Below are 24,723 nucleotides of genomic sequence, written 5' to 3' on the forward strand. Positions count from 1 at the left end.
TTTCCCTCATATTTTTTATTTAAAAATGTAATTTTGTGCTTTACAAAACAAAAAAAGATCTTGAAATATTCTAAGATTGGCAGTAAATTCACAATTGGCTGTATCAAAAGCAAAGATAAAAAAATCATCAGATTAAGCATCTTCAACATATTTAGTACACCACTGGAATACTGGATTTAATCTGACAATGTGGATATTGGATGGAAATATTGTGGATGTTGTTACAGGAAATGTTATGTCATTATTTGGGAGAGCCAAACTTACAGTACCATTCACCCAAAGCAGAATAGACATATATATATAGTACCATTTATCCAAAACAGAGGAATGATCTTATGAGCATATTACTGATCAGTTAAACCTATTGAGAGTAATTCAAAATCTGTCCAGTTTATCCTATCCCATTAAGTCCTATTAATTTTCTTTACTGAGTTTACAAAGCATTATTTTTAATTTATCTGCAACTTGTACCAAAATAATGTACCAAAGTGATGACAAAACTGTCATAGTGTACTTTAATAACATGTCCTTAGTCTGTTTTGGCATCTTCCTGTGTGCCTGAGGCAACCTGAGAGTAGAATCTTCTGCATGACAAGGAGGAGGGCTCGCAGTTATATCCATACTGGCAGCAGTGTTTACCATCTGAACAACACTGGCCCTGAAATCAGTACAAATCTTGGTGTTAGAACAAAATACTGACAAGGTAATTACGCATTATGTACATTTCATAACACAGACGTATAAATCTGTCAGTTGCGTCAGTTTGAGATCTTTATAGTTTTTTGGACGGACACCACACTATAAAGATCACACAATAAAAGATGCTGATGATTTGATGTTTCAGTGCTTTAAACACTCTGTATTCCCATTTCCCTGAACACTTTCACCAAACTATTGAACTTCAAATCGCTTGCCATTGTTTTATTGTTGTCTTTGATATTTGATAACCTATCTCTTGCCAAATCGAAAATTATTTAACAGTTGCACAAATGCACAATCCATACCAGTGGGTAGGGGCAGCAGTTCCACTGGCCTGTGGATCCCTTGCAGCAAGTTGTTCCTCCTGAGCAGTAAAACTTTGAATCACAGCGAATGACTCCAGCCTTGGGGGCACTGCCACTGGCCTCTGTGAGAGCTGTCATAGGTCTCTGTAAATAAAATACAAACTGACTATTATATTCTATTATCTAAACATTTAATCATAAATATTTATTTATTCATATAATAGATGACTTATTGTCTTTTTTAGTAAATAATACATATTTAAATCCCCTAAAAACCTGGTTTTTAATTTTAAGTATCTCTTTATAATGTATAAAATTTTCATGACTAACGAAGCACCAAAAAAGTTATAGCTGCATTGACAGATTTCTTTGGCCACTAAGGGGCAGCAGTAACAAGCTATAAACACAACAATGAAATATCATCTCTTGTGTTCATATGGTTAACTTGTTAGCAAACAGGCAATAACAGGAGTAAGAGTAGCAGTCATTTCGTGTGTTTCTGGCCTGTTTCTGTTTTGTCTGTTTCATTAGTTATATAAAAACATTGATTAAATTTAGTGAAAAAACCTTTCAATGTTATTTATTATGAGTTAAACCCTCAAAAATTAAACTAATTCTGATTGGTGCATAGGTGTGTGTGTGTGTGTGTGTGTGTGTGTGTGTGTGTGTCTTTTTCCAACTGAGACCCCTGCGCAAAAAATCAAAGACAAAACTCAAAGTGAAGAAACATCTCATGTGAAATAACCACAAGTGTCCAGACTATGTCAGAAAATTGTGTGTTCATGCAGGACGCCAGTGTATGAAGTGTGATATTGCCCTACCTCCTGAAAGCTGGCTTTGTCTTCGGAGGGTGAAATGAGAGAGGCAGGGACTGATGACGGAGCTTGTTTGGGGGTGAAAGGATATCTCAGGCTTTCCCTCACACAGTGCGTATAAGTGAGGTCACAGTCGTAGCCGTATGGACAACAGTGATAGCCATTCAGGCAGCACCGGCCCTACAAGCCACACAAGTTATGCAGAAATCAATAAAAAAAATTAGCACCAATACCCCTCAAAGCAATGTCTCTTTTGAAATTTAAACACTTTGACAACAATTCAAAAATAGTTTTGCAAGCTTTGACTTAATGTCATGTCTGTATTTCATTACAGTCCTTTGTCTTACTACACAAGAGTATGTAGGTCAACTCACAGGAGAGTATCCGCAACAGAACCAGGCGCCTTTTGGGTGTCTGCAGCAGGTAGTGCCACTGGGACAAGTGTAATAGTTGTCACAGTGGACAACTGAAACCTTTTTTTGGTCTGGGACATGATTGTTCTTGAGCTCCATGAGGGGAGATACAGGTATAACAGGAGGGTTTGATTCTTCTGCAGCCTCCTTCTTCGCCATGGGTGTGTTCATCCACGGCTGGTTTTCTTTCTCACACATCTGGGTGACCATGTTACAACGAAACCCTGAAGGGCAGCAGTGGGCCAGGTCAGAGCAGCACACAGCCTGGACACACACATGAACACAGACAGGCAGGGAATTAGTAAGAATTACTGGAAACAGTTTTCGAGACCAAAATGTCAGTCTTATCAACTACATAGCACGTTACATTACGCGTGGATTTATCGGTCTTACTTTTGGATATGGACAGCAGCTATATCCATACTTAGTCATACAGCAGGTGGAGTCATCAGGGCAGACATTCCCATCAGGGCAGGTGATAGAGGAGGACGCAAAGTCCCACGCAAACACCCCCATTAACAGCCACAGAGTGATCCTCAGCATCTGCAGAAGACAGTAATAATATGAAGTTTATTTGATTCAGATAAATGTGATGCATTACACGCGTGGAACCCATCGTGTTCACTTGTTGTTGTTGTTGTTGTAACTGTTTCATTTAAGCCTGTCCTAAAAGCTTCCTGTGCTGTGGAACAGCCTCAATGAACAGTAATAAGCAGCATTATTAAAACACTTGTACTACAAAAGAACTTACAGATACAGATTCATTGTTTATTGCTCACCTTCAGTCAGTGAAGTGATTCAGCAGCTTGCGTTCATGCGTCTCACACTTCCTCTGAGCTGAACAACAGACGCACATAAAGTTTATTTTTTTATGTCAGTTAAATGTGATGCATTATGTGCAATTCCAGACAAAAGTCTCTTTGAAAACTGCAGATTCTTTTCAGTTCTTAAATCAGATTTTATGACTTCAGTGTAAATTGTTACACATCATTTTGATCATTTGTTGTTGTAACTTTCAGTTTCATTTAAGCCTGAACTGTAAGTTTCCTGTTACAGTCTCACTGAACAGTAATAAGTATCACTGCTAAAGCACTATTCTGGTGGCTCACTTTACTACAAAAGAACTTGATGCAGATTCATTGATTTTTATCGCTTACCTTCAGCTGGTGGAATGATTCATAAGCTTCATGTCATGTGTCTCACCCTTCCCCTGAACTGAACAACAGACACACCACTCTTTATATGCCAGGTTAGACCCTCCCACTGGATGAAATCTGGAAGCTAAATTTACACATATCACACCCCTGTGTCCTGTGACTATCAGATTAAAACTTTTTTTTTCTTTAAGATTTTTAAAGGAGGGTTTGAGTAATAATTGTATCAGGCTGCAAAACAAACAAAAAGAAAACACAGACACACACAGACAGACAAACACACACACACACACACGTCAAAGATTAAACATGAAGGTGTTTACAAGCGCACATTAACCTTTGGTATCATTACACTGCTTCAATCACAAGACCTGCCTGTAAAGCCTCATTCAAAAACATTCATGCTGCATGGAGTGGAATTTTATTTTTAAAGCAATATGTAGGCTGAAGTTTTTCCAAAATTAATTTTAAAATGACTTAAAAATGACAAAAATTTGTAGTTGCATCATAACAGTGGCAGTATGTAGCTATGTACATTAATTATAGTACTGTACGAGTTACTTCCTTTGAGTTTTCCATTTCCTGCTACTCTCTACTCTTGAACTATATATGTTATAACTTCATTCACATACAAATCATTTGCTTAGTTTATAATATTGCTGCAGATTGCAGTACTCAACCCTATATAAAGTAGATACAACTGGCTCCAACTCAACTAGATACATTAAGTGCTGCTTACATGTTGATGTATCAGTAATAATAATAATAATCCAATAATATATACCAATCTGAAAATGGCCATTCTGTGTAATGAGTGCCTTTACTCTTTGATACTCTATATTTCAATATTTCAGTACCTAAAGTTTTAAACACAAGACTTTTACTTGCAAAAGAGCATGTTTTTGCATGTAGTACACTGGATTCTACTTAAGGACCTGAGTTCTTTTTTTCCACCACTTAATAGATGAAATTCTTTTTTTTTCTTTTTAAGTAAATTACTTCACTAACCACAAGAGATAGGTAATATCACACTGGCAGGTTGGTTAAATGCTGGTGGATATTATTTAAACAAAACAACTTGGTCTATGAACCTCTCCTAGAGATAAAGCCACAAAAACAGCTTTCACATTATTACTTGGTCTTATAAGATTATTTTAGTTTGATGTGCTGCAGTTTAAATGTAGATCGTATAGACAAACTGAAAACAAAATGGAAGTGAGGTTTACCACATACCTTTAGTACTGCTGACCTGTTTTAGTTTTAAGGAATAAAGAGAACAGAGCTAGATTTGATATAAAAAGTGTGCAAACAGTAAAAGCAAATAAGAGTTGGTGAATGTGTGGTTTGCGCGCACGCACACACACGCACACACACACACAAATGTCTCACAATATAGGTTGTACCAAGTAACAGCAATAAAGGCTAAAACAATACTTTATTAATGAATTCCCATTGTTTATACATTTACACTGCAATGTAACAATTGATCTAACTGAACAATCATCCCTTGTATAAATCTTGACGGTGCAGCGCACATTTCTTATCACAAGTCCAACTTCAATATGAGGCTGGTGAGACATCAGGTGATCGGGTCTACATGCATGACACGGGCACTAGCATATTAGCCTCATCTAGCAACTAGAAACGCAAGATGTCAGGTAGGAAGCAGAGGGAGCAACTCCTAGTGGGCCAGCATACTGAAGGCAAACACGCAGTGCCAGTCTCACAGAAATGTCCATGAAGAGAAAAAAGAAAGATGTGGAATTCACTTCAGTCCTGTCGTTGGCTGTAACTCAAAGAACAACCTTCTACCAAAAGCGTGGTGATAAAAGTCAACAAAAGATATGTACCGGTAGTTGCCACTTAAGAGGGATGGGTGCCTCCCTCGTTTTCACCCCAGCATTCGAGTTTGTAGGTCTCCTCGATCAAGTGTGATGACCGAAGCTGGATGGGAGAAGTTTTTGGTGTTCAAAGGCAAAAAAAAAAAACCACTACTAGTGAACTGCCAGGAGGCCGAGAGAACCGTAAAGCTACGGTTGTTAGTCGAGCTCTGAGTCAGACTGAGATGCTGCCTTCTTTTTCTTTTTCCTGCCGTGTTTCTTGTGCTTCTTTTTCCTCTTCTTCTTGGATTTGTCCTAAGAACATAAAGCAATCTACATTTAGGAACTGGTGTGTCTTTTGTTTTGCATGAAGCTGATCAAAGATATTGGTTTGTTTTGGGGGGGGTGTGGCTATGCAGTCAAGTTTTCATACTAGTCAATTTCTGGCAGAGTAGACACATATTGCAGCCCCACCCCAACAGCTAAGAGTACATGGTTTATTTTGAATGATCATCTGACAGAAATCAGCATCTATGGCTGTTCTAGATGAAATCCAAAAACTTGTTTGCGCCATGCAACTTCAAAAAGGAAGTTAAGTAAATTGCTCACTGTGATTTTCTCCTTCTCTTCGCTACTTCTCTTTTTCTTCTTGGCTTCACCCTGTTGGTGGGAAAAGTTGAAATGAGACCATGGAAAGAGGGAAGTCTTGAGCTATACAAAACTCTCAAAATCCCACTTCTTGTGACATTGTTTCACAATAGTGGCATTTCTACAAGCATCTGCAACAGCAAAAGCTGAACTGATCAACAGATTTCTACACCTGACCAAACTCATAAGGTAATTTGTTTATGCACCAAACTGTTTTCTTCTAACTTGTTGAGCTAAACTGGTTAATGTGTCCAATTTATGCTAAGTTGTTGTGACAACCACTGCCCTTTCAAAAACATCAGCAATCTGTTTTTCCACGATGAAACATTTACAGTGAACATTTTCAGTTCTTGGGAAACATGAGATCATGGCAGACATGCTTTGAAAGCTATGTAAATCAATTACGTGGCTTGGCATGGCCACCTTCATATAAGGTGAAGGCTACATTTTTATATGGTGGTGGTTCATAATATATTATTTTCCTTACTTATCGCTCACTCACTCTCCCTCATTCACTCATGGTGCTGCGTGCAGAGTTACAGAGGACGAGTCGATCTGAATTGTTGAACTTGAGGTCATGACCACATCTTCATATAGGCTGACCATGCGTCACACATCACCAGTCTTTGGTAAACAGGAGTTTGCATCAGAGATGGAAACTTAATAAAATAATAATATCATTTGAATATAATCTAACCAACTCTCCCCAAGGACTCCCTACAGAACATCTGGATGTGTGAGAAAGTGAGTAAGAGTATGGGAGGAAATGTGGTTTATATAGAAGTACATTCTTGTAACAGTGACAAACACAAGTTAATCTGTAACCAGTCTCACTTAAACAGGGCCAATAAAAAATGTTTATGCTCAGCATAAATATGCTTGACCGGCCAAAGGGCTAAAATGATAATGTTTGTCTCGATTTATAACCAAAACGACTAAAATATCAAGTGTCTTGTTGACTAAAACTAGACTGAAAACTCTGATTAAATATTTGAAGGATGCAGGCAAGTAAATCTGATAAAGACACTGTGTGTGGTACTTAAGATAAATTCATTCACCTGAAATTTGAATTCAAAGAGGAACAAAGAGGTAAAAGAGGAAATAGCAGTTGATGGCATAACAGATTGTGGAGGGGATTTTATATTTACTGATTTATTCATGGCAAGTGAAACATCTGGCATACTTGTAATAAATAAACATTTGTGGCATAACAGAGGCAGTTAGTAAAAGAAATGCTGTGTTAAAGGTTTCCATATTTTTTGGGGCAAAAATGATCCAATCAGCTGTTTATTTCCCCTCCCACATGTGAACAATACTTACTACCTCTTCCCCCTCAGAGTCTACAGAGGACTCTGAAGAGGAGTCTTTATAACTTCGCTCAGCCTTCCTTTTTCTTCTGCGGCTCTTGTCATCCTGAGAGACACAGGATTTGCAGAGAAGGGAGAAATACAATAACTTTATATTTCAAAGCCGCACATATCTGTGGAAATAAACATGAGTTCAGCTAAATGATTACCATCAAAAAGTGTATACCAACACGTGCAAACTACCTTATCTTTGTCCGCTTCTTCCTTGAGTCTTTTCTTTTTCTTCTTGGGAAAAAAAACAACATTTAGACTAAATGCTTTCATTGACTGCTTAACTGCACATTTTTACTACTAGCAACCATTTCTACTCAAGTGTACTCAAACAAGGGAAGCCAATTGTGCTGTTAAAAAAAAAAGAAAAACCTTGCTTTCAGCATCTGATTCTTCCTCCGAGCTGTCCGATGCTCTCCTGGCGGATGACTTCTTTCTCTTCCGTTTTTTCTTCACACTCTTCTTGTCATCCTGTAGAGACAAACAGAAATGTAATCAAACAGCGTAGTGCTGCATTGTGTGTGAAACAATCTTGTGAAGCCACTTCACAGGATTTCTATGAAATCAGGGCAGCCTTTTTGAGCTGTATAAAGTCCACTTTGTTTCTGATCATTTAATGTGAACCCATTTGCTCCAGATATACCAGCTATCACAAACACCCCACTGCTCTTCATTAAAACACTAGGAACTATTCCTGGAATGAACCTACAACAGAGAAGCTGACAGATAAATCAATCAGTGTAGTGTGCCATCAAGCAGAGCAGCTTTTTGTCTTCATTTCAGGAGGGCCGTGCCTCTTAATCACAGCTGTTGGATTCTAACTGTAGGAGGATCAGTATTATGATAATGCTGGGGATGAAAAAGAGGCTCCCCAAATTCTATCCAAACCTTGCAACAGTTTAAGTGTGACACACCCTTCCATTGATATTACACTCAGTACTTCAGGACTCTATAAAAATCCATTAAAAGAAATGGGTTTGAGAATATACAATTTGAATGATTCAATACAATTACAATACAATTTAGTTCATAGTCTTTGAGGTTTGGGGTGAGGTCTGTAAGATCGCAGTGATTTGGAAATAAACTTTGCAATCACACACCAAAATTTGGTAGGACTTACCTCATTTTCAGATTCTGAGGAGGAGCTGCTGGAGGAATCAGAACTCGATGAAGAGGAGGAAGATGAAGAATGCTTGACAAAAACACAATGAAAGCAAGGTCCATTAGACTTGAGGTTATTTGCTTGTTTTAAAGACCATCTCAGAGAGTAAGGTGTGTGTGTGTGTGTGTGTGTGTGTGTGTGTTTGTGTGTGTGTGTGTGTTATGTCAGGGATAATGAAAAATGTGTGTGTGCGAGAGAGAGCGAGAGGGTAATGTGGCCATCAAAATACTGGAGGTCTCTCCTCACCCTGTTGGATTTCTTCTTTTCTTTCTTCTTTTTCTAAAACACAAATGAAAAGCCACCGTGAGTAAAGATGAGTTTTAAGAGTGAGATCGTTCAAATGTTCAGTAAAGGAGCGATAACGTACCTCCTTTTTGTCTTTCTTCTCCTCCTTTTCCTTGTCTGTTGTCTTTTTGTCTCTCTCTTTGTCCTTGTCACCTAACAACTTCTCTCGGTTTTTTGCCAGTTCTTTCTTCCATCTCTGGGAAAAAAAATAAACAAAAAATGTATTACTTTACTACTTTGCTAATTGTTCTCCATATGCAGTTATTCTTCATACTTGGATGAAAGTGTAAGTTTGTAGCATAGTTAAAAGATTGCAATAAGTGTACACATTACTTTTGACATTCATGGCTAAAATTTAAAGTAATGTGAGGAAAGATGGTGAACATTAAAAAGGTCAACATGTCAAGTCTACATGCTAGAAACATACCTCGTTCATTTTATCCTCAAAGTCAGCCAGGGCTCGAGAGCCCTTCTTCTTCTTCTCTAACTGCTCCTTTAACTCTTCCCTTAAGAAAATGCAATAAATCAGCTGTAATACAGGGTGTTTTGTACAAACCGAAGATGTTCTTCTCAACACTTCTTCTCTCAACTTTCCCCCCATGCAATGTTAAAAACTGATCCACATTTTCAGGAATTTACAGTAAACAGACAAAGCTTGACCTTATTCACTTCAAGAGATTTGGGTTTGGTGCTTTTAACAAAAGAAGATTCTTGTGTTTTCCATTTTTTCTATAATAGTAAAGGAATTTAATACATTTTAGTTTAACATGCTACATGACACTTTATGTCCCCTTTAATTTTAATATATTCAAAACACATTTGTCTTTGCATAATGTAGAGGAAACACTCATGCTAGCAGTGGACTGTAACAAATAATGAATTAAATGTGCCCCCTTGTGGCTAAATTGGATTTACTTTCATTGAGAACAACCCAATGGTCAGAACTGTATCAGATATGTTATTTTGACATTTTAAAAGTTAAGATTTGAGGTATCCTTTGCAGTGGGGAAAAGGCCATCGAGTAAAAGCACTGGAAACTGCACAAACTCAACAACAACACTTTAACAGTGTCCTTTCTTTGACACAACTAGAAGCTCTGTGCTTGCAGAAAGCACAATTCTTTATGGACAGCGCACTTGGTAGCAGCTACAGTTTCATTATGGGACAACCAATAAACATAAATACACACAAAAGAGTTGGATGATAATGTTGGCAGTTGAATCTATATCATCTAAAATCATGTCAAGGGGGCAATGAATGAACCGACCCCTAGTTTGCACATAGCTATCAAATTCCAGAGGACCTCCCTCACTGCTCTGCATCAAGCATCCCTTCATCCCTGAGGTGAGAGCACCAAGTCTTGGAATAATCTTGATGCTATACTAACCATATTGACCCAAAATCATTGGATGCAACACGTGCAAAAGGTGAATAGCGTCTTTATAGTATTACACCGAATTTGAACAAGCCAATGTCACTCAAATTCTATATGCAGGATAATTGTAAAGATGCATTAAATACCTTTAAGTCCATTATGCTGTGTTAATGAGTACATGTGTTATTACATCAAACACAGATCAGAAAACCACCATTAATGTATAACAGTCAGAAATTGCAGTTGGAATGCTGAAAACCATTTTGTCTGTTGTAAAAAGTATCACTTGTCCTAAAAACGACTCCCATTTCCCTATGTAATATCTTGCCCACAATATTACAGAACCCACATTCTCAACAATTAAAACATACACCAATAAGCTGGTGTTAGTTTTACATTCTCTTTATCAGTTTATCTACCTTAGCCTTTAGATTACATCCGGAGCTATCTGTAATGAGACCCATGAACTATAAATCTGCACCCATTACCAACCAGTGCTTGTGCAGGCCAACTGTGATAATAGAAAGACTAGAAAGAATGCAACAACAGGGGAATGTTGCTATGAGAAAGATGTCTGTCAGATTTTATCTTTTATTGCAAAAGAACAATTATTTATGTCAGTGAATGCCAATGGGAAAGTATGTCCTTTACTCACCATGTTGGCCGAGGTCTGCTTAAATAATCCTGTATGGTTGGACCAGAGTTCTGTACAGGCCCCCTGGCCCGTGCTGCAGCAATTGGGTTAATGTAAGCCTGACACACCAAACAGAAGAAGGATTTTACACACCACTAATGGAGGTGGTTGAAATAAACACTTTTTTTTATTGCTCTTTGGTGTCTTCTGTTTGCTCTTGGTGGGTGCCCATAGATGTTAATGGATGTAGCTTAGTGTATATCTATACAAGAGTATATCTAGATGCTAAGATTAAATAATATAATGTGATACAGTTCTACAGCACCACATACATCTTCAATATAAGAATATAGGTCAACAAGTCTCAAACAGTTTCAACAAAAGCTGATCCTTACAACATCACTTAATATAGGACTTGAAGCAAGGCTGCTCTATCAGTACACCAGTTTTAATTAGGTGTACCTAAACTATCAAAATGGGCGTACAATAATTCTTCCCGGCGATGCTAGTGGCGTTATTAATAGATTAAATTATCTAAAGAATACATCGCATGAGAACCAAGGTGCAACAAGATGATCAACTTGGCAAACCGCTAACGTTAACAATATCCCTTGACCCAAATGAACCCAAACGACAGGGTAATATTGGTTTACCTTGTTGTTTGGCACTTCAATTTTAGTATAGTGTTTAGGGCTGTATGTAGCCCTAAAAGCATGGACAAACACTGCACAACATGACCACGTCAAAACATTGTCTAAAATACTGTATGCTAAAGTTAGCATTAGCTGCTCGCGCCCCTGCAGTAGTGCTATTGAGCCTAAAGCTCGACCTTTTACATTAGCTATAATACACCAAGCAGTTAAGACATACACAATAATGCATAAATAATCAGAAAACATTTAGTTGCATTTCCGAAGGAGATGTGCTAACGCGCAGCTTAAATGACTACTGTCTAGGCCTGGCATCAGAATACCTGGCGGAGGTATACATTAGCTAGCCAAGGCTAGCTGCTGCGCTAACGTTGTTTGTGTTTAGCCTAGCTCGCTTACCAAATGTAACCGCGTATCAACAATTCCAATCCAAAATTTAAACTGTTAGTGTCACATAACTCACCACTCGATTGTCTCTTTTGCCCATATCGAGTTAATAATGAGGAGAAATGTCCAACAGGGAGAACAACCATTAGTGTTACCTTGCTAACATTGACCTAGCCACATCAGGCTGAGTTAATGGAAGCTCTACTTCTCTGCTGCCTCTTCTTCTTATTCGTCTTTGAGGTTCTGCGGCAGCTAGCATCCCGACTGTTGCATTACTGCCATCGTTCTTTGGTTCGTCTACTTCCTTTGATTTTTACGGCGGGTTGCAACCAATGCTCATGCATACCGCCATCTACTGTATTGGAGTATGTAGTATGCGGTATTATCCCTGACCTATTTCACATAATTTGATAAATAAATAATTCTTACATGATAGTTTTATAAAACAAAAACTCACTAAATTGTATAGTATATCTTATTTCACAACAGCTTTGTGTATCCTCTACCTTACCTCCTTACCTATCATTTGAGTTAGTCTTCTACCTTCAATGTGCAGTTCTCTAATCCTTTTCAGCAGCCCAGTCTCTTGAGTACATTTATTGGCACACAGTGGCGCCTTTCCATATTGTGGCTCACAAGCCAGCTTGTTTATAGTGGAACAGACTAACCATAATCACCATTAAACACAAATTAAATGATATAAAAAAATTTTCGCACTTTTAAAAAAAATTTGTTTTTCTGCTAGTATGAAATAGAAGCAGAAGACTGTGGCAAAATGCAAGTGTTAAGTTCACTCATTCCAAAAACAAATTCACTCATTAATTAATCACACAAAGAAATGAGCCCAAAACAACATTCATAAAAAGCTGCTTTTTATTCAGCTGGTGCAACACAATAATAAGACACCAATGCCTGCATTCATACATAAGTATAACGCCATGATTGTGGTGCTCCTTGTCTCCATTTAATATGTTAAAAACAAATGTGACACAGGAACATATGTGTAATCTAAGTTTATATGATGGATCAAGCTGCGTTGGTTTCAACAGTGAAAGCTCTCAAAGCTCAACAGTGGACTTCAGTTTTATGATACAAGACGTATTAGATGAAACGTATTAGAAACTGATTAATTCATAAGAAAAGCTTACAGTGATTGTATCAAGTGTAATTAGACTAAAGCAGTCATTATTTTAATTGTAAACCTCTATGCCTAAAGTATTTGGAGCTTTCATTGCATTGTATGCACCACTGACACCAGATGAGTCTTTATCAAATAGAAAATTCACACAGTGCTTAGTTCAAGCAGACAATACATGGATCTAAATCGTGTTCGCCATCTAACAATTAAAGGTTGCTGGCAAAAACAGTTCATACAGGCAGTTATCTTCAGACAGTAATGACTACAGTAACATATAGGTGATAAACAGGAATGACAGTAGACTATGATCAATGGCATGATCGTGGAACAGCTTGAAAGAAAAACCTGAAGGAGATGTGATGTGGTCAGTTAGTAGCCCAAGGATGTGCAAACTGTGCCCAAAAGATTCGGACGCCCATAACAAGAACCTGAGAAAGTTAGAGAGTGTGTCTGTGTGTGTGCTAGCAGCACTACCTGTTAAGAAAACGTAAACCAGTGTTAAAATGTTACTGTTCTGCAAGAACTACTACATACAAAAATACAACTCTGCATAACTTGCTTTTTTTCCTTGCTTGTAAAAACTGAACTGTAAAATAAAGCAAAAACTGTACACAAAATATTTGTGCATTATTTTCATGATAAAAACCCCTGTAAAGTTCTTAGTCACTCTCAATCCAAAGTAGATGAAATTCAACAAGCACCCACAGAACCCACCCAACATTTTCAATAGACAAAAATATTCTTGCCATACAACATTCCACTGACCTTCGCTACTCTACGTCTATCCATTTTTACGACATATCTATGGGCTGACGATGCACGTATCAAAAGTTTTCTATCATTACAGCTTGTACTTAGCACTACATACTGTACAGTACCAATGCCTATCCTTTATACATTCCTTACACTGTCAAACTATTCTTACACAAATTCTATTATCATCTAGAGTTGGTGTAATTGGTGTAAGAATATTATATGCCCCAGCATCTTTAAAAAAATATCAAGAAACAACTTGATGAAAACAAGCATATAAGACTTGTCAATAAAATTAAAATTAAATACAGAATATTGGTGGCAATACTATGCCAAATGTTTTCATGTTGAGTAGTGCTGGTGGGACTTTCTCCACCTATTGCAAGCCTGTGCATTGCTGTATCATTCGAATAGTAAATAATAATTGTATTTCATAATGATAAAAGCCCATGATGGCAGACTAAAAGCAACTCAGACCGAATGAGTGGCAGGAACTTTTCTATAAGGTTCTTTCATCATTGTCTCAGCACCGATATCAGCCCATTATGATGAGTCCCTTGAAGAGCGCAGAAACCATTAGAATCCCGCTACTGGTCTGCAGTTACTCAGGACATCCTCAAGGTGGCAGTGATATAATACATACATAATTGGAATGATAAGTCACGACATGGCAGTGAGTGGTTGGCTTGTGATGCCCAATAATGTTTCAATAGGTAGGTGTGTACATGAGTGTGCTTATGTCAGTGGTCGTGCACACACCAAATGTTGTGTACATGTCTGCTCGCAGCACACACCCACAATTAAGCATAAACGCAGGTGAGATCCACGCTGTCCACACAGGCTCCTGTATGGTCTGGTCCCCCAGGTGAAGAGGACTCTTGCAAAGCTGAACACTGGTCATAAAGAGGGCCTCTGCTTCATGGCCGCTACAGGCCTCCCATCCACCACTACCAGTCAGTCTGAGATGCAAGTCTCTTTGCATTGTTAACACAGTCGATCATCAACATTTAACAACCTAAAAGCAGCAATTACAATCCATCATTTCATGGAAGGAGGATAGCTTTGTGCATTGTTCAGGGGGTGAGAGCGTTGGTGTCATCTTTCGTGACACTATCGTTACCCTCGTTTTTTCTGAGTACTTTCCCAGAGCGTTGTACATTGACTATAAAAAGTATTTGCACCCTTGGTCTTTTTCATGTTTTGCTTTTGAGTTTATATACAACATGGAATCACAGTTGATTAAGCTTTTTTGACACTGATTATCAGAAAAAAGTCTCCTTAATGTCAAACAGAAAACAGGTCTCTACGAATGGATTTCCCCCCCTCTTAACTACAACATAATTTATCACTAGTGCAGCCAGAAGTTGAATAATAGTCAGTGATGGCGATCCCCTGTGTGTAATCAAGATGTGATTTTTAGTTGAATGCAGCTCCTGCGGGGCCCAGCAGTCGACATCAACTACACTATGAAAACAGAAACACCAAACCAATCTATAACAGGGTTATCAAAAAGGACAAATCAGTGGAAGGATACCAGTAAACCGTGAAGGAAGCGAGTAGGGAGCACAGTAAAGTCAGTCCTTAACAACAACAATATGGTACAAGAATTTCAGGCAGAACTTAAAGCTGCTGTTCAGTCACGCTCGCCATGCACCTTGACAAATCTAAAGCCCTTTTACAAACAATAAAAATGGCTCTATTCAAATGTGTAGCACCGATACAAATCAAACCACCTACACTTGCTGTAAGTGTTGCCAAAGGCACCTCTACTAAATACTGACATGAGAGGGTGAAAGCTTTTGAAATCATTATTTTGTGTTCTATATTTGTACTTAAATTTAATCCATTTCTACAGATTAGTTTTCATTTTGACATTTAAGATTTATCTGTTGATCAGTGTCAAAAAATGTTAATTAACACACATTGATTTACCGCTGTAAAAACAATAAAACATGAAGCAGACTGTGAAGCAATGAGCTGAATGCTTTTTATAGACACTGTATGGGATTATTAGGGGTGAAGGAGGACTGTCAAGCAGTCCTCTCCTCCATAGTGGGCTTGTTGCTGGGGATGGGCTGGGCTGCATACACACTTCTACTGTGGCTGTCCACACTTTGAAAATAGGGGTGACTCAGCGCAGCGAAGGCCGATATCCTCCTGGAGGGGTTGAAGGCGAGGAATTGCTGCAGAGAGGAAAGAGATAGCGAAGCATAAATGACCCAAAGAAAAGAACCAGCATAATGATTTAATGGATGTATGGTTTTATATCAAGACTTTTTGAGAAACACTGAGAAGAGCTATCCACCATTAAGAGGGCCCGTCCTTGCTCGTCCATGTCCGGAACCAAGTCTTCTATTGGCTTAGGGGGCCGTGGGGTGAAGGCACTCTGTGGTAGGGCCACCTCCTGGGGCCAGTCCTCTGGTGAAGGCACCCCAACAACACTGTGGGATGATAATGATCATCAGTGCCACTCCAATTCAGATCTTTGCTAAAACTGTCAAAAGGTTTGTGAAGCAACTGACAGTTTTCCTGCGTGCCTGTTGGTAAGCTTTGGAGGGATGCAAAATGGTGCTAATAATATTCACTCTAGCACAGCAGTATAACTTCTTCTTTGTTGTGTGCACACCTGGTCTTATATTTAGGCCAAATACAGCATTATAGATTCAGTTAAGGAAAAATGAAAAGTATCCACACACTTTTAGTTACCGAAATTTTAGTGGACTGACTTTTGAGTGATTTTTATTGACAGTACAATAAAGTTTTGGGAAGCTTAAATCCAGGTTGGGCATTCACACTCAAGAAACAAACAAGACCTCAAAAGCTACAACAGGAAACAGAGCTAATAATACTTACTCAAAAATCTTTCCCAGCTGATCAACATCTGAGTTTCCTCGAAATAGTGGTCTAGAAAAGAGAAAATTTACACAAGTCAATGTCTATAAACAGTATATTGTGCTGTAAAAACTCTTAATGAATAAAGGGTAAAATGCATTTTGGTTAAAAGTGCAAAGCATAAATTCTAATATGGGTGTTAATGCTCACTATCCCACGGTCCACTGTGGACGAACAGCCTTAAAGATATAAGCTTTTGGCTCAAGGCAAAGAGGAATGTGTGACTCTGATGTGAACGTTTGAAGTGGCCACACACTCACAGCTCCATCTCATGTAGTCAGGATTGTGAAGCAGTGTTGGTAGTACCACTGAAGAGGGGAGGGAGGGAGGGATGAAAGGAGGGAGGAGAGCGACAGCAGGACTGCTGGTGGTTCCTGTGGCTTTGGGCCGTCTTTGGATGCCCGTGGGCGGCCATGCCTGCGCTGGCACCCGCACAAATTCCAGTAGTCATCATCAGCACAAGCCTGCCGGCCGCCGCACGGGACAGAAAAAGCCTATTTATCCCTCGTGTGTGTGTGTGTGTGTGTGTGTGTGTGTGTGTGTGTGTGTGTGTGTCTGCTTTTGCTCTCTCTCTGTGAATGTGTGTAGGAAAGTGGGAGGGAGAGGCGTGTGAAAGAAGTTGGATTATTCTAACAGAGAAAGAGGTATGGGAACTAGACCTTCCTGCTGAAGTTCCTCAGAGAAAATGAGGAGGTGGTGTTGTCAAAGAGGAGACTTTCTTTGAACAGCAAAGGTGCCATGACATTTAGGCTAAATAACAAAACTTTTTCAAGTAATCTTCCCAATATTCTCACTTTCAAAATGACAGTATGAAATGCACTGAGGTCTAGAAGGAGACAGAAAAGTCTTAAGCTTTCTCTTTGTTATATTCTATTTGTTTGAGATGATCAGCCACCAGCAGATGTCAATGTAATGCAGGATACTGACACATAGGTGTGCTTGTGCGCCTGTGTATATGCATTCTGTATCCAGGCCTCAGTACAGTTCAAGTGCACCCCACTTAACTGGAGTCAACACAGACTGGCTAGCCACCATGTGTTCCCTGTGTTTTGCCACTTGCAGGAAGCTTTGCATAGCTGAACACCCACACTTTCCTACAGACTCAGGCACCGGGATATTAGTCACACAGGGGTAATTTTGCACATTTTTACAGTGACAGCAAACTCTCTATCACATGCTTCAGTTCGGAAGGGGAATTGTAATACAGAGTTTGTTTCGCTTATTCAGAAATAGTATCCATGACTAATGGATGTCCCAGTGTTTTATTTTTTTTTACTCTTGCACCACTGCTTTAAACGTCTGACATTTAAACAGGACCACACCACATATGCAGGTCTTTTGGGGTAAAGCACTGTGCTGAGGTTTGAAAGCCATTTAAGATCAGACCAAACCAGTTCTGAGTGTTGCAAAGGAAGAAAAAAAAATTCACCTACAGCAAAGTCATCGTGCCAAAACAAGTAGGGCTGATAATTCCAAGAGGTCCATTTTTAAACCTGGAGTGGTTTGGTTTGCTGGAGGGGGATAACTGGATTCACATAGAGCTGGCCACTGGCATGCACACACAATCAACAGTTGAGTGCAAACGCACATTTGTGCGCACGCACGCACGCACGCACGCACGCACACAACCAGGCGTACAAATGCACACACGCGTGCACAAAGGGGATTGTTTCCCACTCAGAGATTTGCACGTGCACATACGTGTGTGTGTACATATGCACAAACATGCACAGACGGATGGCAGCAAAAGGAGGACTGAGACTGGGTTGGGATAGGCAGCTGAGTCACGCTTCCTTTAGTGCCAGCACGGCTCTGTCCCACATTCCACTGAGACAACCTCTGGAATGTGTGTGTGTGTGTGTGTGTGTGTGTGTGTGTGTGTGTGTGTGCGCGCATGTTTGCACGTGAGAGCGTCAATCTGTTGGGGTGGGAAATGGACAGAGAGAAAGAAATGGAGTGTGTGTTTGAGTGTGGTTTCTTCATGTGTTTAAACCTGAGTCAGTGTGAACTGGGTGGACATGTAAGTCTGTGCTGAGTTTAGATGTATTGCAAAAATGAACGTAAGTGTACGCAACACACGTGCACGCAACTGTGCGTTGTTGTGGATTTATCAATTGAGCGCCAAACTGTGAGAAAGTCAACAAGGATGTGGGGCTTTTCCCGGACCATTAACACAAGACGTTCAGCTTTTTTGATTGGGGGAATGTCAACAAGCAGGCGCTCTCTCTCCCCCATTCACTCAAATCATGACTCACCCCGACACTATCCCAGTCATGCAGATGCAGACTTGTATGATATTTGCTCAGATTCCTTTGACAACAAGCTCCCAACTATTCACATTACAGTACATAGTCATTAAAAGAGTTTTTTTTTTTTTTTTTTACAATGGCATGTTTGACGATGAAAGTGGAGAAGAGGGTGCTTGGGGGGGAAAACCTTTGAAGTTTCGTGAGTCATAAGAAAATTTTTTTGAGGTTAGATGTGTACTTTTCTGATCTGCAACATCAGGTGATAAGCTGGTGGGGCTCCGGCATGGGGCTGAGACTTACACTCACTTAACACTTACTAGCTGTGAAAAAATCTACAGATTGCTTATTTTGTCTGGCCAGCTTTCCAAAATCAAGGGCTAATCAATTTAAAATAATTTAAATTAAAGCAGCAAGTACTCTCATTTAAGAAGGAACACACAAATATTGGACTATTTATGAATTATCAAAATTATTAGCAATTCATTTTCTGCCGATAGATGATTCGACTGATTGTTCAGATGAGATTTCTAAGATGAAGTAGTCATTCATTTCCAGAAAAGGCAGTCACTGTAGATACCACTTATTCTGAAAGGCAATTAAACCACCAGTGAGCTCTTATCTGGTTTGTTGTGCTTGAGCTGTCAACAATTATATTCTCCACTTCAACAAAACTGCAAACCAATAAACAGCGTTTCCCATCTTCTCTTGTTCTGCACTCTCCCTCGATCACCCTTTCTTGTGCTTTCTTTCACTGCTTCGCCCAGGTGCCCTTTAATCTGTAGCAGGTGGCCTTTTAAAAAGCCATCTTAATCACCTGCACAGAGAGAGAGAGAGAGAGAGAGAGAGAGAGAGAGAGAGAGAGAGAGAGAGAGAGAGAGAGAGAGAGAGAGAGAGAGAGAGAGAGAGAGAGAGAGAGAGAGAGAGAGAGAGAGAGAGAGAGAGAGAGAGAGAGAGAGAGAGAGAGTGTTCTCTTTATGGCCATATCTGCCTTGTTTCCACCTTAAGGCAAGGTTGGACAGGTGCCAGACTGACACATATACACACACCAAAGCTTTTTACAGCTTATTGTGCCAGGGTGAGAGAAGAGGTACCTTAACCCAGATAACAGACAAACACACACACACACACACACACACACACACACACACACACACACACACACACACACACACACAACTATCAGGAAAGGTAGGATTGCAGCAGATTCAGATTGTGCCTGCTCTTAAAGAGACACTACATAAAAGAAGGACAGAGCTCCTCTTCACACGTTACAAACATGTCACTGTTGGTTTATGTCAGTTCCTTATTATCACTAAAATTTTCACTTTAAGTGACACCGATTCTGTTTAAACATTAGAAAAGGTAACACAGCCATGAAATACACTTTGTATCAGTTAACATATGTTGTATGAGGTCTGAATTGCATTATGTGTGAAAATGTACCCAACTGCCACTGACCTCAAGACTTCACTGAAGTATTATGTGCAAACGTGACTGTGAATACATTAACTAGCAGCCTATACTCCAACTTTACCTGTTCTTTAAACACATGAGAGTCAGACTCGCAACTGCAAATCTAAATTAAACTGATTGTTTCAGCATATAAAACAAATCAAATATATCTTTTCAAACCTAGCTCCATAAACATCCATGGCAAAAGTTGGAATGTTGTCTCAGGCTTAAATCATATTCTGGCATCTTTAAATCCATGACTGGGCTGATAAACTAATGATTATTGTCATTATTAGTTAAGGGTTGTGTGTATAAAATGTCAGAATACAATGAGAAATGCCAATCACAGTTTCTTGAGGCCACAAAATTACTTGTTTTGTTCAGCCAACAGTTGATGTTCACAACTGAGAAGCTGGAGTCAGACAGTGACCTAAACAACTAAAATATTATCTAAATCGTTACCAATTCATTGTTTGTCGATCAACCAATTCATTAATCAAGTAACTCTCTGAATCCAATCCAAAGAAACAGATTAAGAAATGGTATATAGGAGTATTAGGCAATGGGCAACAAAGACTGAGTGAAACCATCTGTAATACTCTTCACACTCTGACGCCACTTTATCATCAAATTCTGATTGACCTACGTGGGAGATACCATAATGTCAAACACCGCGTGTGGTAAATGAGAGCTCAAGTGTTTTCTTTACATAACTGAGTCACATATAACAGTAATGAATTATCAAAGATCTTGTTCTCAAAGTAAGAAACTAATCTTATAAAAAGTAGCCCCTGTCTCTCAACCTCCCTTCTGTTGGCCCATCTTAATGTATCGTATTTGAAAACACTTCAAGTATAGATCTCCTCTGAAATATGCTTATGTGTCACCATTTTTACAGCAGTCTGTTTCATATGCCCCAAAACTACTTTAAAAGGAGAGAGTGGGAAGGACACAACAACATCAGATAGTTTCCAGTGGAACATGTTTTGTCTGGATATCACACCAAATACCCCCAAGTTACCAAAGAAGTGAATGTGGAAAACATTTTGTGCAAGTTTTCTGGCCAACAACAAAAGTATTTTTTTTAGTCGACAAAATAACCTTGAGACTCAAACAGAGCAGAACGGCTTAAACACACCATGGCACCATGTCCTATAGGTGTTTAATTAGACATGTGATGGCTGCCACTGCCAAAGGATATGAAGCATGTCATTTTTATCCTCATTCAGTGCCCCCACCCCCACCCCCGCCCTGTATGGAAGCATCTGCTGTCATTATATTTCACCACTCATTTATTTGTCACCCGTCTGTATACCACACAACTGCACAATCTCTTCATCCCCGTTTCACCCTGTACCCAACAGAGACTACACATGCCCACTGAGGCCCACATGCAAAGCGGGCGCATGTTGGGGTGTGAGGACGGTTGGGGAAGGAAGCACAATTTAGAGGCAGGGCTGCTCCTCCTGGCACTGAGCCCTACCTCAGAGAGACTGTTCTTATCTACTCCAAAGCACACCACTACGAGTTGGCTAGACACCAGTAATTTGTTGATTACAAGAAACATTTCTAAACAGACTATGGCTCATAAATATTAACATTAGTTTCAGGCTATGATGACAGAATTTGTCCATATGCCCTGGAAAAGTCTTTTTTTCCTTGCATAAGCTGGCAGTTGAACTTTTTTTTTTTTTTTAGAAAAATGGTCCGTTATTAGCCTGGCTCTCCAGTGTGTGAAGTTCGTTAGACCACAAACTGACAAATACCTATACCAAGAAGCAGAATCTAGACTTGCATGCTGCAACCACAGCAGAAAGTCTGTCATTACTGTAATGGTTTGATAAGCCAACCGAAATGTGATTCCTCAATGCTCACAACGCATCTGACAGGTGTCATTTGAGGAAAACACGACAAGTAACACCCAAATAACTGATTCTGTAACGACGGCTGTGGTTTTTTCCGTGAAAATATAACATATAGAATATAAGCTAAGATAAAAAGTGAATGCAAAGGAATAGAAAAGTCTTCTCTGTGGAATTCTTTTGTTACCAACTTTGTCTTGGACCCCAGTTTGCATCTCAAATATGGATACCATTGAGAAGAAACACCAGGTCAATAAAATTTATCAAACACAGATCTGGGACATCTCTTCTAAATAATTTGTATCAGTATTCATGTAAACAGTAAAACCACTTCATGGAGAGACAAGATGGCAGATGGCCTTCAGTGATAATCGCTCCATATGGAGAACTAGTCACAAGGAAATGAGCATGTGAATGTGTGTATACAGTGTGTACACATCCCTGTAAGGTCACTGATCATAATCTGTTGTTTTAACAGTAAATGTGGTAAACCCATCAGCAAAGGAGGCACACTGCCTGACTGATGACTCCATGTAATACAGCCATTTTCCCCTGCATGATATCTACTCTACTCTTTTGGTTTTCCATCAGGCAAAAGCTGTGGACAGTACCTGATACATGGTACTTTTTTTGTATCACCTCCACCGTGGTTCGAAGCTAGCTGGGGTGGTACCAAAAGATGACGTGAAGACACTGCAGACTACCGATTTGGCCAGAGAAAATCGTCACTATGTGAGATGGGACAATCTAAACAAACCCGCCATTTTGCTATACCCACAAAACTACACTGTGGTCAATTGAGGAGGTACTCTCTGTTTGGTACCCCTTCGATATCCTCCATTCTGCACGTGGGTCACGTTGAAGACGCTTCGAGCAACGTCTTCATAGTAATGATGCTGCATTTAGCGGGATACGGTGTGCAGTGAGGAGAGAAGTACCTGGTCCCCAAAGTGAGTAGAGTTGAGTAGAGTACAAGTCATGCACAAAGCAGAGTAAGTTCACTGTGGCTGATAAATAGTGAGCTTGTATGTAGTGAGGACATTGTGCTGATGCAGGTCAGTGAGTGTGTGAAACTGTTTCCATGTTAAAATGGTACATGCTAATCTTTTAATAAGTCAGTTGTCAGTTGCGGAGGTGTAAATGTTTAGTGTGATTTCATTGTGAAAGCGGAACAGTGGGTGAATGAAGGGATAATTTGAAAATAATGATGTGTGAATAGTGGTAGCTTGGTTCCAGGCCTCTAAATCGCTGACCACATCTCCAAACTTTTCAGCCCCCCCCCCCCCCAACACCCGAGTTGCCCGAATTGGTCTGGTGTTGTGCTAATTGAGAGATGCTTCTAAAGTTCCCCACAGCTTTCTCTACGATGATCCCTCCCTTTTCCAGAAATGCACCGATAAGCCTACACAGGTGTAAAACAGTGCGCCAGTGAACTTTTCAGTCTGAGAAATGACATCGACATTTCAGTCAAAACAACTCAGGTTGGCTCCGTGCTCTCTGCAGCTCTCACCTTCTCCTGAACATCTCAGCGAAGATGCAGCCGACACTCCACAGGTCCACTGGTGTAGCGTAACTGGACTGAAGCAGCACTTCTGGGGCTCTGTACCACAGTGTCACCACCTTGAACAAACACACACACACAGCAGAAATCCATAAAGACGCTTATTGTCAAAATTTACATACACAGACACAAACACAAATTACCTCCAGTTTTTTCCCATGTAGTTTTACCTGCCAGCAGCGCTAGGTAAATGTCACTGTCTAGGGGGCTCATACACACACCCGCACACACACACACACACACACACACACACACACACACACACACACACACACACAGAGGGTTAATGCTTCTCTGCCCCCATCTTAGGCTTACGTAAGACATGAAATCATATCTGGCAGGACATGTCTCCCTACTCCCGTTTTGGTGTACCCACATCACACAGTCTTTCCACAGCAATCCACCAGGGACACACAATACTGTACCTACACATACAGTATACGCGCGTCTACGTGGTATGCAACCCATTACATTAATGAACAATATACTGGATTAAACCTGGCAGATGTCATGTCTACATGAAGAGGTAATGGGGTTGACTTTAACTGATATCAACAACCCCACCCTACCACTTCTTCCTGCCAAAATAGAAAAAAAAAACAAAACAAAAAAAAACTACCCAACACTTCCTGTCTTGTGTCAAACAACCACCTGAGGTATAATGGCAGCCATTTTGTGCCACTTCACTCTAAGCATGGTTTCCACATTTGTCCCTGTAACTCTATGGGGAGCTCTGAATGTGTGTGCGTGCGTGCATGTGTGCATGTGTGTGTGTGAGAGAATATGTGTAGCCATAGCCTGCAGGAAAGCAGCAGTATTGTTAACAGCTACAGTAGGGAAAGCCTCCAGACAAAACTCAGTGACCCCTAGTAAGAGAGTGGACTGGTTCCAGGTGCTTTCCTAAACTCCAGATTTTTCCAACAGCTTTTGGCTGCAGTCCCCCCTTCAGGCACTGCAGAGTGCTTATCGGGATCTTAGAGTCGGAGGCGAATGTTTGTAAGCAAAAAGAGAGCAGTGTCACCTAGATATCTTTATTAGCTGGCTTGGACTCACTGCAGGGGTATGAGGAAATGATACCCTGATTAGATGTTATCCACATGCTCGTATGGGT

The 24,723-nt window shown here is 39.8% G+C and overlaps 3 protein-coding genes across 7 annotated transcripts in view; all 3 read right to left on the reverse strand.

Annotated features, from left to right (window-relative positions):
• On the reverse strand, window positions 1-3,502 carry LOC130183446 (progranulin-like). The gene is made up of 7 exons (XM_056398845.1): window positions 3,390-3,502; window positions 3,012-3,069; window positions 2,626-2,775; window positions 2,194-2,496; window positions 1,826-1,999; window positions 1,005-1,148; window positions 1-658 (listed from the first exon to the last, which is right to left on the reverse strand). Exons 3-7 carry the CDS (start codon window positions 2,773-2,775, stop codon window positions 530-532), a joined length of 900 nt encoding a protein of 299 aa, XP_056254820.1. The 5' UTR covers window positions 3,012-3,069; window positions 3,390-3,502; the 3' UTR covers window positions 1-529.
• Window positions 3,503-4,802: 1,300 nt separating this feature from the next.
• Window positions 4,803-11,988, reverse strand: fam133b (family with sequence similarity 133 member B). Of its 4 annotated transcripts, none has more exons than XM_056398848.1 (11): window positions 11,782-11,988; window positions 10,690-10,787; window positions 9,087-9,165; window positions 8,742-8,855; window positions 8,621-8,653; window positions 8,333-8,404; window positions 7,585-7,683; window positions 7,405-7,446; window positions 7,178-7,267; window positions 5,816-5,866; window positions 4,803-5,521 (listed from the first exon to the last, which is right to left on the reverse strand). In XM_056398848.1, the coding sequence occupies exons 1-11, from the start codon at window positions 11,803-11,805 to the stop codon at window positions 5,426-5,428; spliced, it is 798 nt and encodes a 265-aa protein (XP_056254823.1). In that variant the 5' UTR covers window positions 11,806-11,988; the 3' UTR covers window positions 4,803-5,425. The 4 variants fall into 4 exon arrangements, with proteins under 4 accessions (XP_056254823.1, XP_056254824.1, XP_056254821.1 ...); XM_056398849.1 differs by having other exon boundaries at window positions 7,405-7,443; window positions 11,782-11,987; XM_056398846.1 differs by having other exon boundaries at window positions 7,175-7,267; window positions 11,782-11,986.
• Window positions 11,989-12,560: 572 nt separating this feature from the next.
• The window catches only part of cdk6 (cyclin dependent kinase 6), a 35,242-nt gene continuing 23,079 nt past the window's right edge, over window positions 12,561-24,723 (reverse strand). For both annotated transcript variants that reach the window (XM_056399309.1, XM_056399310.1), the window contains 4 exons: window positions 23,562-23,671; window positions 16,450-16,500; window positions 15,902-16,037; window positions 12,561-15,779 (listed from right to left, as the gene is read on the reverse strand). In XM_056399309.1, the coding sequence (XP_056255284.1) occupies window positions 15,627-15,779; window positions 15,902-16,037; window positions 16,450-16,500; window positions 23,562-23,671 (450 nt within the window). In that variant the 3' untranslated portion in view covers window positions 12,561-15,626. The remainder of the gene's footprint in view (window positions 15,780-15,901; window positions 16,038-16,449; window positions 16,501-23,561; window positions 23,672-24,723) is intronic.

Source organism: Seriola aureovittata, chromosome 16 (genome assembly GCF_021018895.1).
Source record: "Seriola aureovittata isolate HTS-2021-v1 ecotype China chromosome 16, ASM2101889v1, whole genome shotgun sequence".
In the NCBI taxonomy this organism is placed as follows: domain Eukaryota; kingdom Metazoa; phylum Chordata; class Actinopteri; order Carangiformes; family Carangidae; genus Seriola; species Seriola aureovittata.